At 42.0% G+C, this 14,000-nt stretch overlaps 1 protein-coding gene across 1 annotated transcript in view; it reads left to right on the forward strand.

The window, feature by feature from the left end:
- The window catches only part of GALNS (galactosamine (N-acetyl)-6-sulfatase), a 40,526-nt gene that overhangs the window by 6,957 nt on the left and 19,569 nt on the right, over positions 1–14,000 (forward strand). The window contains exons 5-11 of the mRNA XM_088526238.1: positions 1,455–1,598; positions 2,446–2,512; positions 2,631–2,758; positions 3,561–3,700; positions 4,873–4,976; positions 10,290–10,426; positions 12,892–12,994. Of these exons, the coding sequence (XP_088382364.1) occupies positions 1,455–1,598; positions 2,446–2,512; positions 2,631–2,758; positions 3,561–3,700; positions 4,873–4,976; positions 10,290–10,426; positions 12,892–12,994 (823 nt within the window). The remainder of the gene's footprint in view (positions 1–1,454; positions 1,599–2,445; positions 2,513–2,630; positions 2,759–3,560; positions 3,701–4,872; positions 4,977–10,289; positions 10,427–12,891; positions 12,995–14,000) is intronic.

A 14,000-nucleotide genomic window follows, 5' to 3' on the forward strand; every position in this document is an offset into this window, starting at 1 on the left:
CTTGAGTTGGGGTGCTTGACGGGGCTGGGGAACGATGTTGCACAGTAGGAGTCTGGCATTCGTGGTCATCGCCTGCTTCCTAGAAAGGTCTAAGAAAAATGCAGAATGCAGCAGTTAAATTGGAGTCTCATCCCATTCCCTCTTAGAATTTTAGTTGTTTTAAAGCTTAAAAAAATCTTTACAGCAAAAGATTTTGCATGCTTTTAGTGTCCCTTTTCAAAGGTGTCTTGTGACAGTTTAGCTATATGTGTGCAAATCAAGTATTTTCTGTGACAGTTTTAGAATTTGTTACATTTCATTAAATATTCTTCTATTTTTCTATTGCAAAAGAGAAAAAACAATGTCTTCCTCACTTCAGCAATTATTTGTAGCTCATTTGTGTCTCCTATTTCTCCTTTTAAGTTCTCCTAGTGCTTTCTTAAAGAAAAATATTTTTTCATGTTCCCTATTATTGTGGAAGCAGCAAGGAATAGCTTTATATTGCTATATATATAAATAAGGAAGGGAGACTCCTGCATGTGAGACGTGCAGTTTTAGTTACATCACCGAGATTTGATCATAGCTGCAATGATGGTTATTTTCTGTTACAACTCATTTTGGAAAAGCTCAAAATGACACCATGGATCAGTTTAGTTCAGGTAATGTATTTTATGTTCCTTATGTTCAGAAAGCGTTTGGAGGGTGCTGACATAAAATATGCAGGTTATAGGTGTAGATTTGTGATTTGAACCTAGAATGATAAATAGACATTTAGCTAAAAGATGCCCTGTAGAGACAGGGAGAACATGGGCATTCTTTCTCTTCAAGATACTTATAAATGAGGAAGTGGAGAATTTGCAGTCCAGTAGTTGGAGATCAGAAAGGAGCTTCCTCTTGAAGTTAAAGATAGAAATCTTTTTAAGAAGTATACTAGAATGGAGCTTTCATTGGGAGTATCTAAATGTATTTTGGATTCACATGTACATGTACAAGTAAAGAACTCATTTACATTTGGTCCCCTTGTACCATTTTGGCAGCATGGAAAATCCATAAAGTGAATGCAAATATAAGGGTACATTTCAGTGTGTTTGTATAGAAGTGACTTGTCACTATCACATAGATCAGAATCCATAAGGGCAATGGTATATGCCTCTGCAATGGCTTTGGGCAGTGTAGCCCATCAGAACGGACCACTAAGCACAAGAGAAGACACCAATAAAATGAATTAATGGAAAATTAAGACTGGACAGCAGAATAAAAAAAGATATATATGCAAGCTAGGAAGAGAGTGCATGGATGAGTTCACAACAAGAAGTATAAAAAGCTGAAGACATTGGTCTGCAGCTATTTATTTGATTAAAATGCTTGAAGGTTTTCTTCCCAGGCAAATTTTGTTTCTTGCATGCCATTCTGATGAGATTATTATTTGCTTCTATGCAGTAAAGCTTGAACTTATCTATGTCTTTTGTTCCTAGGCATCTGGGTCACAGGCCCCAGTTCCACCCCCTGAAGCATGGGTTTGATGAATGGTTTGGATCCCCTAACTGCCATTTTGGACCTTATAATAACAAAGAAGTCCCCAATATTCCTGTGTATAGGGACTGGGAGATGGTCGGCAGGTAATTTAGTTGCTTGCCTGCCAGTTCCTTTCGATGGCCTGGGGACCATGGAGGGATCGGGTGTGCTCTGGGCTACCTCCTGGAGACGTTTGCTCGCTCCCTTGTGCCTTGAAGGCTTCTTGCACTGATTTCAGCCCAGCTCTTGGAGACTGGTTTCATTCCCAGCTCAGAGAGCTCTTTATTCCTCTTTCCCTGTGTGTGATACCCTTTTGTCTTTCGCAGACTGTGGGTTTGCAGCCTCTACCATTCTTGCCCGTTCAGTTCTGAGCCTGTTACCATCTCCTCTTACTCTCCCGAGGCCTTCCCTCCCCTTCTGCTCTTTGCCTAATTGGTGTCTCAAGATGCCTCAGCTTTTCAAGCATTTTCACAGCAGCCTGGCTTCTGATTCCAAGTTTGCATTATCTCACCAAAATCATTTGTGTACTTCTGAAAACTTAACTACATATCAAACAGCTCTGTATACAAAAAATAGCATCAAATGATTTTTAAGTGTACTGCCCCTATTATAACAGCGGTGATTAAATCCAATTTTTGGGCTGCTGCCTTCACTGGTATCAGTATTCAATCAGTTTTGCCTACTAATCTGTTCCCAGTGAAAAACTGGTGGCTCAGGTTCATCCAAATTTTATACTCCTCATTAAATTGGATCTGATCATTTCACTGCTTTCTTCTTTAAGAATAAAATTATTTTTAGTGTCTAAAGAGAATTGATTGGTTACCTAAATTATGATTCTGCCCTTCGACTGAATAGTAACAGTGACTTATGTGTGTAACGAGGAAAAAAACATTTTTGTGCTGTATATTCCTCAATACTTTTTTTTTTCTCTCTGATTCATTTTATCTTAAGATATTATGAAGATTTCAGTATTGATCTGAAGACAGGGGAAGCCAACTTGACTCAGATCTACCTGCAGGTACTGTCTTGTTTAATACTTTTTTTTTTAACCCACAGTGACTTTTTTGTTCTTTTCATGGAATGATTTACATGGCAGAGGAGGATTCTGTTAAATTCATTTTTATTGTTATTTACAGGAAGCTCTCGATTTTATTAGCAGGCAGCAGGCCAGCCAGCAGCCATTCTTTTTATATTGGGCAATTGATGCTACCCACGCTCCTGTTTATGCCTCCAAACATTTCCTGGGTACTAGTCAGAGAGGACTGTAAGTCTTTTATTTTTCTTTTTTTTCTTGTTTTTGGTGATTAATACCTCATGCTGTAGAAACAGGAAAACAAAGCTATGAATATTAGATCCAGCTATGTGGATCCCTTCTCAGAAATTTTTGTGTTGCTGAAATACATGACCATATATTATTTAGTGAGAACTTTGCTTGGATTGTTCTTTAATACTTTTGCTATAACCTAAAATGAAGCTCATGTGACTAAAACATGTTCTAGGAATGGAGTCTAGGCTTGTTTGCTGGCAATGTGAGTGATGAAGTGCTGAATGTGGCACAGATGATTTTTGGAAGGCTTTTGTATGATTAGTCTCTGTTTTAAAAGTGTATAAATCAGAGCAGCAGGCAGAAAAGCATGCATGAAAAATGCAGTTGACAGGATGCAAAGAGTAACTGTGTAGATTTTTATGGGCCTTGCTTCTGAGACTGCAGTTTCAAACTGACATCTATAAACAAAATGATGTTATTAGCTTCAAGCCTATGACGAAGTGCCTTTGCCTATATTTGAAAACGCTGTACTTAAATTTATCTCAGTTGCTTGTCTCTGTCCAAGAGTGGCTTGGATCTGAACAAACTCTGATTCTTAATATCCAAGAGAAGTTGCTCTCTGCAAGAAACATGAGTTTTTGCAGTGACACTGGAAAACTCCATTACCTTACTGATGCATAAGAGAATTATTTCTCTCTTAAGCACAGGTAAAAACTTGTGTCCACTAAAAGCATTGTGGCTCGTTGCAGTGCTCTTCCTCTTCTGCTGCCTTAATGTTTTGCATCTCCGTCTGTCTCAGGTATGGTGATGCTGTACGAGAAATTGATGATAGCATTGGGAAAATCCTGAAGCATCTTCAGAAGCTGGGTATCAGTGAGAACACGTTTGTGTTTTTCACCTCCGATAATGGGGCCGCTCTCATTTCAGCTCCTAAACAAGGTGAGTCACAGATGAACAAACCTGGACTGGGGCCACGAAGTCAACGTGTCAGTCTCCATGTCTCAAAGACAACTGAGGTTTTCCCTTTGTCCCCTCTGCAGCTAAGAGAAGCCTCAAAGTTCAAATTATTCAGTTTTAAAGTCATCTCACTGTTGGATAAGGTGTCCTTAGGTGTCCAGTAGACCTTTGGCCTAACCCAGTATGCTGTTCATCTGCTTGCATTTCCACTTGGTGCTGCACTGTGAATAGGTGAATATTTTTAATTTGTTTAGGTCCAAACGTAGAGACTTAGCTGTGTTTTTACTCTCTCCATCTGCTCAATGTCTATTTGAGCTTGCTGAGTAATTAAGAAGCGTTCAAGGGTCTCGCTTTTGTTAGCTATTGTGAAAAATACGCAAATATGCAAATACTTTTTCTTCGTGATGAGTTTTTTTTTTTAAAATGATTGTTTCTCTCAAATGGAGTAATTGCAAATTGATTTTATAGCCAACTCCTTTCTGTTTGGAGGCAGATTGTGTAGTGGTTATTGGACCACAAATCCAGGAGTATTCGGAGTTCTCATTTCAGCTGAGTCTCTCAGTTCAGCCTTCAGGCTTCAGCTGAGCAAATGTTTGCCTTTGAGTGACCTGGAATCAGTGGTGGGACCTCCCTGTTTGTTTCTCAGTAAGCTCAGCTGTGAGGCTTAGTTAAAAGTGCAGCATATTCCTGCAAATCACTGGTCATTTCTGAGAGTGAACATTCAGGGAATGTATAGTTATTTTGCTTATTTGCATATCTGCAGCTAATACTGTTCTCATATTTTAAAAGGGCTATCAAAAAAAAAGCTGTTTCTCTCTGAAAGCATCAGATTTCCTTTAGTTACAAACAACAGTTAACACCCTCAAGAGCAAGAAACACCAGCAGTCTTCTGTTTTCTTTTTTTCTTCCTTCTCTCTTTATTCTGTTAGTAGCAGGTTGTGTTTAACAGTTTCTCGCTGTGCTGAAAAGACACTTCTAACATTTGATCATAAAGAAATATTTGAATAAAATAACTCTGGAGTTGTTATTGGAAGAAGGATTCAGGCAGAAATCAAAATTAATTTAAAATTAGTCTAAAAATTCCCTTCTTGACGGTGTCTCTTGAAATAATATTTGCATTATCACAGGTTCTGTGGCTTCTCGTCTTTCTCTAGGTGGAAGCAATGGTCCTTTTCTCTGTGGTAAACAAACCACCTTTGAAGGAGGCATGAGAGAGCCAGCTATTGCGTGGTGGCCTGGACATATACCTGCTGGAAAGGTGAGTATTTGCTTTTAACGATTTCTGGTCAGTCTTAAACTGAAGTGGACGGAATGATTCTTATTGGATTCAGTGGGCTGGATTCTTGTTGGATTTCAGATTTCTAATGTGTCCCACCCCTCAGTCCAGAGGCCTCCCTAAATAAGGAGCTTAGTGCTGCCCGTAGAGAAGGATACCATTCCTGATTGTTATTGCAAATTTGCATCTAAGGTGTCTGTTTAAGCTCGTTACTCTTTTGGACTGCAGTATTCTTAGTGGGTTACTGAACTTGAAACGCAGTACAAAGACACGCTGCTATTGTATGTCCCAGTCTAGAGGAGGAGCATGTTGTCCATCAGGTAACAGGGCCACCTGGGAAGGGCTAGATACTTTCCAGTCCGTACACAAATTCATATGTGATCACTTCAAAATAATCCTCAGGTGACAAAATTCACCTCTCTTGTCCCAGTTCTCATTAAAGAAAGATGCAATCAATTTTTTCTGCAGGCAGGGTTCACAGTAAATAATAGATTCCCTCCCTTTTATGAGCGTCTCTTATCCCTGAAGAAAGTGATATTTCATTAACTGGACACTGTGTTTAAGACGACAAAGTATTCATAAATAAAATGTGCATTTTTCTAAGTTGCATTCCTTTTCAGTGGTTTAGTTGAGTCAGGATAATGAAAATTTAGGAGGATGCCATCAGATACCTTAGATCTGCAGCTGAGGGCAGCAAGCGTAGCTTGGTTTCATCATTTTTAAAGAGTTCACAAAACCTACTAGAAATATTTTATTATTTTTTTAATTGGAAATGAAAACAGTCTTTTTGTTTAAATTTAAACATTTCCATAAAGCCTTTACAAGCCAAGTACAACAGCCTTGGGCTAACACATGAGAACACAAAACTGAAGCTGACTGTTTTGTTTTCCATGTCCAAACTGAATAATGTGCTAAAAGTAAACATGCATTATAAATGGGGGCAAGTAAATAACCAAATTTAAAAATTCTTTCCATTGTAGTAACTTTAGGGATAATTAGGAACATAAGTAGAGAAATCTTTGTGCTTGCTTATTTCCTTCAGCTCCGGCACGCTGGTGCCACGGTCACAGATAGAGCCTCGCGTGTAGCGTGGCAGAGGAGGGTTTACGTGGTGAGCAGCGTTCTCAGCCTGAGGGGAGGCTTCCTGCTTTGGGCCACCGTTGAATTTCTGTGAACAGCCACTTCTGAGCAAAGTTAACACGTGTGCACACACAAGCACGGTGACCTGAGTGTTACAAGTGGGTGCAAGCTCGGCAAGCAGCGCGCGAGCCGGAGGTTTGAGGGGACAGGCTGAGGATCCCCCTCTGCACTGCTGTTAATACCCTCGGTATTTAAACACGTGCTTAATTTTAAGTCCTTCCTCCCCTGGGCTCCAATTCATGATGCTGCCTGCTAAATACCTGCTAAATACCCACTAAATACCTGCAGGTGCAGGTGACTTGCATCCCAGGGCTGCTTTGCTCCCAGATATCCTCCTGGCCTCTGCTTAGGTGTCTCTCAAAGGCTGTTCTGAGCTCTGTCCCCAAGATGTCCTGAGTTGGACCCACATATGCTACGTAAATATGTGATAGCTACTTATATGTCTTTTCTGCTTGTGTTCGTGCCATCGAGGCTCCAGCATTGATACCCAGGGCAGCACTGACTGCAGGTGAGAGGTTTGGCATTGCTTTTGTGTACCGTAGCTTACGGTGTGCTGGCATATAGGGTGCCTATAATTATTGCTTCCTATCTGCTTCTTTGGATACAGTAAGTGAAAAGCCATCTATCTTCGAGTGTGTTTTTGGCTTCTTTGGTGTGCTGAAGTCTCCAGGTTCAACATCATCTTTATTATAACTTGAAACCAACCTGGGTCTTGCTCCAGGACTTCCTTGCTCCTAGGTCTTGCTGGGGCTGTAGGAATGGGGCTTGTTCCTACAGCCTCAGCCCTGTGGCCCAGGAAATCCAGGTGTCGGTGGAAGCCTCGTCCCCATCCTGACAATGAGGTCTAGCAGTTTCCTAATAATCTCATTCATATGTAGGTTTTACTTTGATCAAAGAGTGCATTTGTTTAATTTCTTTTTTTTAAGAGCACCTTTTTACTTAAAAGAAATCAGATGATAGGATTGTGAGCACTGTTGAGGAGGATCTTGATAGAGATCAGGTTGTTTGGTGCAATCAGCTAATTTATATCTTTGTGCGTGTGGGTGGGGTGGTCTTCAGGAGTCTCTGTTGCTCTTGGCATCATGTTCAGTGAATTCTGGTCCCTCACCAGGTACATTTATTCACACACAAACAGCCTTTCTGCAGTTCCCTGCTCAGCGATGTTTTCCAGGTGAATTCATAACAAATCAGCATTTCAGCATTCCCCACATCACATCTGCCTTCTGGAAGGATCCAGCTGGAGGGAAAAAAGAAAAATCGTATTCTGCTGGTATTTGAATCCTTCTCCTCTTCCCTCACCCTCCTCCCCTTGCTCTCTCGTGCCTGCTTCCTGAAGGAGAAAAGAACATATCAACCCAAAGACAGCACTGCAACCTTTTCTTCACTATCTCCCATGGGGCGCAAATTGAAATTGAATTAGACAGGGATATCAGGTCTGCTTGCTGTGATAACTGTAAAAGGATTTTATTTAAAAACACCCTGACATTTGTTCACCCAGTTTCAAATATTTAGCTTTCCTCCTTTCCATTCCTGGCGGGGGCGACTTTATTAATTGTCGCCTTTGATTCAGAGTTAAAGCTTGAAAGCACTGATAACAGCACTGGTGACTATTTCTTCTAGCGACGTGGCCCACAGCAAAAGGATTTCATTTTCTTAAAGACGTTATGTGTATACTGAGAGTTTATTAAAAAGAAGGGGGGAAGAAGGGGGAGAAAAATCCGTTCTTACGTGCGTAATACCGGCTGTTTCTCACTGATACGAGCAATATCTGATCTCACTCTTTTTTATATATTATTTATTTTCTCTGGGCTGTTGCCCTCTCTGGATTTTTCTTTTTCTTTTCTTAAAAAAAAATAAAAATAAATGGGAAAGGCAACTAGAATGAAAGAGCACTGTTGACAGGAGAAAATGGTAATTTTTTTATTTTTCTCTGAAAATACTTCAAAGTTTTATATAAATATTAACCTTTCCCCCGCCTCCTTCTTCAATGTGGTGCTGCAGAGCACAGATAAATCCAAGTGGTTGTGGCATGGGCATTTAATTTCCTTAAGAAGTTTTCTCTGCTTCATGGAAAAATGTTGTCTGAGACCAGAAGTGTAATTGGATGATTAAAGAGAGTCATCTACATCTGGTTATGGTTAATAAGGGCCAGTGCAAGAAGACCGTGGTGGCCCCATAGGCTTTCACAAGGCGTTGTATAAATTAGGTGGTATTAGAGGCACGAATCTCAGGTCAGCGACTGCCCCTTGCTGCCCGTTATCAAAAGATGGAGGCGAGGGAAGGGATTGACAACAGGAAAAGCGACTTTTGGATTCGCCTCGTATAGGGCGAGGGCCTGAACATCTTCCTGCGGTGCCGAGCGCTTCTCACCCCTCAGCTTCGGGAGCACCGGGGTTCCCACAGCTCCCGGAACCATCCAGGTCTGTAAGGAGGGAGGCGAGGGCTCGTTTTTGGTGAGCAAACCCCGTTTTTTTGTTTTTTTTTGCACATGCGTGGCCAAGAGCAGAGAGGAGCCTGCATTAGCTCCATCATTGGAGCGCACAGCACTTCCCGGGATGCAGCCGGCTCCGGCTCTTCCTGAGGGTCAGCGTTTGGCACGCTGGCTTCTCCCCACCTCGGAGCCCCATTGCTCTTGGGCAGCTGATGCAGCTGCTTTCCTGAGCAGGAGCTTCCATGCTCAGGCTTTTTTGCTTGGAGCTTCACACTTTGCTTCCTCCATGAGAGCTGTGGGAGCATTTTTGGAGCCTGCTTTTAGCATCACCTGCTCCTGCCAACACCCTGATGAATGACAGCCGTTAAAATTGCTGTAATCAAGTGATGTGATGTTTTAATGTTAAACTTCTAATCAGTTCCCTGCATGTTGCTTTTTCCTTTTACTTGATTCTTCCTTTAAATGTTCGTTTTTTTTCTAGTCTAACCTCTTAATGAAAAGGCGTAGTATCCCAGCAAAAAAAATATGTTTCCCTCCCTTAATTTTCCTGTAGAGCAAGCAAACCAACATGTTGCAAAGATTCATTTATCATGTTATCATTTGTAATCATATTTAAGTAATTAGCATCAGCTCACAACCTGGGGCTCTGTTAGTGACTAGCGAGAAGATTCAAAGATAAAAACTCTTTGATAGTCCCAGCATCATAAAGTTCACGCTGACATTAGCAAGGTCTGCAGGAGGAATCTGGATTTCAGTCAAAATGTTTTTCTGTATTTTACAGATGTGCTTTTCTATCAGACGGCTTCTCGTCTTGCAATGAGTGGTATGGCTGAAAAGGCTCTTTTCATGTCACATCTTGTGCTGCTGCATCTCAGTGCAGAACACGCCTGCTCTTGCTCTCAATTTGAAGATATCTCCTTCACTTTAGTGTGTTACTGGCTAATTAAACCTTCTACAGCAGATAACAGTAGCACATGGATGATGGAAGCAAAAAAAAATCACTCTGAACAGATTTTTTAGTTTTTTTAAATATAAATAATTAAGACCAGAGAGATAACTATGGCTTCCAATTAAAGTAAAAGAACTTGCAGATCTCCTTTGGAGCCAAAGCCAGATGTTTTTCTCCCTTATTAAAATACATACTAAAAATACCACAACTTTACAGTTCTTGAATTGTTGGAAATGGTTTGCTGATGAAGTCATCAGGCTCTTTTTGTTATTATCCATCTATTCCTGTGCTTTCTGGGAATTCTCTCGGGGTATTCTGGACTCCAGAGATGACCTGGTGAGGGAATCGAGGACTTTTTGCCTGTTCTAAGTGCTGTTTTTTTCAAACCACAAATGACTCAGAATTTGCAAAAGGAAATTGAACTGGTGAAAAGAGATACTCCTATAAGTGCATACATAAAAAGAGGTGAGAAGAAAGAGAAAAAAATGAACCAAAATGCAAATGCTCCCTAGAAAACAATAGGGGAATGGAAGAAATTTGGGTCTGGATTTCTCCTTTCTGCTCTCTGTTCCTCCCCTCCTCTCCCCCCCCTTTTTTAATATATATAGAAGGTTTGCTGATGATTGCTGTGTCAAAAAGGGAGATTTTTTCTTGAAGATGCCTAGCAGAGAAGGAGATAAAGCAAGCAGTGCTTCTGCTGCAGTGGAAACCTGCCTCCTCCGCTTTGGCTTTAGCTGAAGGCCTTTTTGCAAGTGCTTTTCTGTTGGTTTTTCAGGTAAGTCATCAGCTGGGCAACGTGATGGATCTCTTCACCACCAGCCTCTCCCTGGCGGGACTGCAGCCTCCAAGTGACAGACAGATTGACGGCATCGACCTTTTACCTGCCGTCTTGCAGGGACAGCTAATTGACAGGTTAGTTATGAACGCAGAGCTCCCATCCAGGTCTCCAAGCTGACACGATTCCAAACTTCACTCTATTTATTTAAATTAAATTTTCTCATATACTTTATAAACTGAGCTAATGCATTTGTTCTCCTGCTAGGTGAAGTGGGGCAGCAGCAGAGCTTTATGGTAGGAACAGCTTCTCTCCGGGAGCTGGCTGAGGTTGGAATTCCTGGCACACAACATATTGCTGTACAGTGGATTTTCTGGACAGATGCAAATGTCAGGGGGTTAGCAGGGATCCCTGGAGCAGCATATGGCAACTGGGGAGATAAAAGCCTGTGAACTGCAGCCTGTTCAGGGGAAGATGCATAATTTATTACTGGAGAAACATCCAAGAGCTTGCTGGCTCTTTGCAGAAGAGTTACAGGTTTTGCAGTTGCTGGGCAAGGGAGGCTGGAGGCAAAGGCTGGGCTACTGAGAATGAACTGGAAGCTCACTTCCTGCAAAGTCCTGTTTCTGTGGGTGTTTTTGTAAGGATAGACTTGCATTAAAGATCTGGAATATTTATGAACAAGGAGCAATGCTGCAAGCTCCTGGGTGCAGACACTAAAATTTGACCACGAATCTCTTTGGCTCTCTCACTTGAATGTTTGGAGATTGAGAGGTGCTTTAGTTGTGGTTTTGGTGAAGAATTTGGAGCCTTGGAAATCACAGTACAGGATATGTTCTTTGTGAGATAGCGTGGAAACATACACATGCAAAACATAATTGAATTATTTTCATGATGGACTTGAACCTTTGTTCAGTAAAATTGCTTTTGTGCCCACTAAAGCAAGAAGCAGACACATGGTGTTACCTGATTTCCTGAGGGGCAGCCAGTGGCTGGCAGGAGGCATTGCAATCTCCTCAAAAACAACCTATCCCCATCTTTACTTCCAAAAGTTTCAATAGATTTTGTTGTTATAAAAGAGAATTGGCATTGTAGCAGCCAGCGTATTATAAAGAGCTACTTCTGCTACAATAACAGTGCTTTTTTATTTAGAATGAAAAAGAGAAAGGTGAAAAAGGAAACCATTAATAACAAAATTTTGAGCATAAGCTTTAATCTCCATTAAAAGATAAAATATACTTTCATTTTTTTAAAAAAGGCAAAAACTTAATCCCATGCCTTCAAATCTAGAGGGCACCTAATACTTTGTCAAATAGTGAGTGTTTACGGCAAGGAAAAAAGCAGACTGGTGTGTGCCCAGCTGTGGCATGCTTGTTCAGGCTTTTAATTTTGTTAATGTGAGTAGTTTAAATCAGGTTCTGTGTTTTGGCAGATCTCTCAAGCTGCCTTGATTGCACAGGCATTTCAGGTGTGTTAGATGCAGGATTGGGCCCAGCTGGGAGCAGCCTTTTCCAGTTTGCTCCAGAGCATTTCCTAAGGACAGAGGACACCAGGATTGTTATGCAAGAAAGCTGGAAAGGAGGCTACCGTTTTGCTCAAAATAGAAGAGATCTTGGGCTGTGCTTGTCATTCAGTCATGGTGATTTTAATCCTATTCTATATTTAGGGACTGTTATTCAAGGTGGCATCATAGGAGCAAGCAGTTTCTACCTCGTGGCGTCTTTGAATTGAAGACAAAGATATATACCCATGCAAATAGTGATAAACAACTTTACTATCTCATCCTGCCAGCAACCAGGAACAACTGGAACGAGCCGGCTCAGTCTGATGTTCTTGTGCGATGAGCACCAGATCAATCCTCTCTCCCACAAATACTCCATAAAATTTGCACCATTTCCTCAGGAATGAGGGAACATTATCAGGAAACCAAACAGGACGGTTGCTGGGGTGTCTGGGACAAGGGTACGATACGTGCAAGGGTACAACCCACCAGCTGCTCTGTGTGGAGGACCTTTTTCAAACGTGTCTTTAATTGAGAGAACTTATCAGAAAAGAACTAGCAGTTTTCAGTTATATCTGCAGATGATGCAAGGCATGGAGGGAAATTGATCTGGGTTAAAAATAAAGCATTTTTTTGCTGCTAGGCTTTTTCATAGGTGTTTTCTGTTCTGGCACTCAGAAGAGGGCACAGCCTCTGCGTCCTCCCGGGACGGATGGGGAGCCCGAGCGCGGCGGATTCGGTGGATCCCATTCTCCCCGCTCGCTTGTGCACGCACGCCGCTCCGGATCCATCTGGGGTTCCGATCGGCACGCTCCGTGGGAAGTAACGGGGTCCGATAGCTGGAGGATTAACAACCGCTGGCAGCCGAGCTGCAGAACGTGTCATCCCCGCGCAGCGCGAGCGCTCAACTTGATGAGCACTTTAGAAAATGTTAATTGAAAACCTTGCAGCGGGGACTATTAGGAGGCCGCCTGTTTCTGCCTGATAGCCGCATCGGAAGTCGGACGCCGTAAAAGCGTTCGGCTCCCTTATCAGCCCCGCTGCCCGGCCTGGCGCGCTCGCCTGCTCACGCGGCTCCGCTCTCTTCTGCATCCTTTCCAGGCCCATCTTCTATTACCGGGGTAACGAGATGATGGCCGTGAGAGTCGGGCTTTACAAGGCTCACTACTGGACCTGGAGCAACTCCTGGGAGGAGTACGGCAAGGTACAGCACACGGACCTGCTCCCTCCTTCCCCTCGCTCTCCCCTGCCTCTGTCATTTTCCTATAAATAATCCTTTAAAGAGAAAAGCAAGAAAATGAGCAAACTCTTTCCAAGCTGTTTTGAGTGGTGCTCCCTTTTAACAGCGTTTCTTAGCCCTAAATATTAAGCTCCTCTCCCTGGAGAGTTACGGGCGTTCCTGTGTTTCCCATACTAGCTTTGGAATACTGAACCGATCATGTATCTCCCAATCGATGGTATAAAAACGCTGGTCCCTTGGCTATATAAGTGGAATAAGGTGGCTTATTTTTTTTCTTCCTGGAAGGGAAAAGGAAGGCGGTAGGGGCAGTGCAGTGGAAAAAACAGCTCTTGTGGAAAATGGTAGAGTACATATGTTTAATCTATTACCAGCACTTTTGCAAGCCCTCATCACTCTAAGATATTTTATGTTTTATTTGCCAAATAGGCCCTGCTTTTGTAATTTCCTGGCTTATCCTCTCACAATTAGAAGTTAAGCACTGTCATTTTTTCCTCTTTTGTATCCTTCTTGCTGCAAACTTGAGTACTAAACCCTGAGCCATTTCTTGAATGGCAGGTTCACACATGTGCCGTGCTGATTATACGTTCAGGCACGAAGTAAATGTATACGGCACAGCTCTCAGCAATTTTGACAGCAGGATGGTATTGGGGAGGGATTGCTTGTTTGATTTATTTTTTTAATATATATATTTCTAACTTTATGGTAGGTCCTCAAGGCATCACAGGTGCAGAAATAAGTGCTGATGACATTTGTGGATGTAAAAGTGCAGGGTTTCTTTTGTGGGGATGTCTTGGGGGTGGAAGGAAACGTCAGCTCCAAGGGAGCCATTTACATTCAGGGCTGTAAATGCGTGTTTGTCCTTGTAAGACTGCAGGCTCCAGGACTCACAGTTTCTGTTTTACACACAGTCGTAAGGAAAGGAAAGTTGGCTCAAAAATGCAATGCACGCTTTGTGTCAACGTTAATATTC

Source organism: Tinamus guttatus, unplaced genomic scaffold, assembly GCF_059628265.1.
Source record: "Tinamus guttatus ecotype Peru unplaced genomic scaffold, ASM5962826v1 Tinamus_guttatus_pri_ptg000244l, whole genome shotgun sequence".
NCBI classification, from domain to species: Eukaryota; Metazoa; Chordata; class Aves; order Tinamiformes; family Tinamidae; genus Tinamus; species Tinamus guttatus.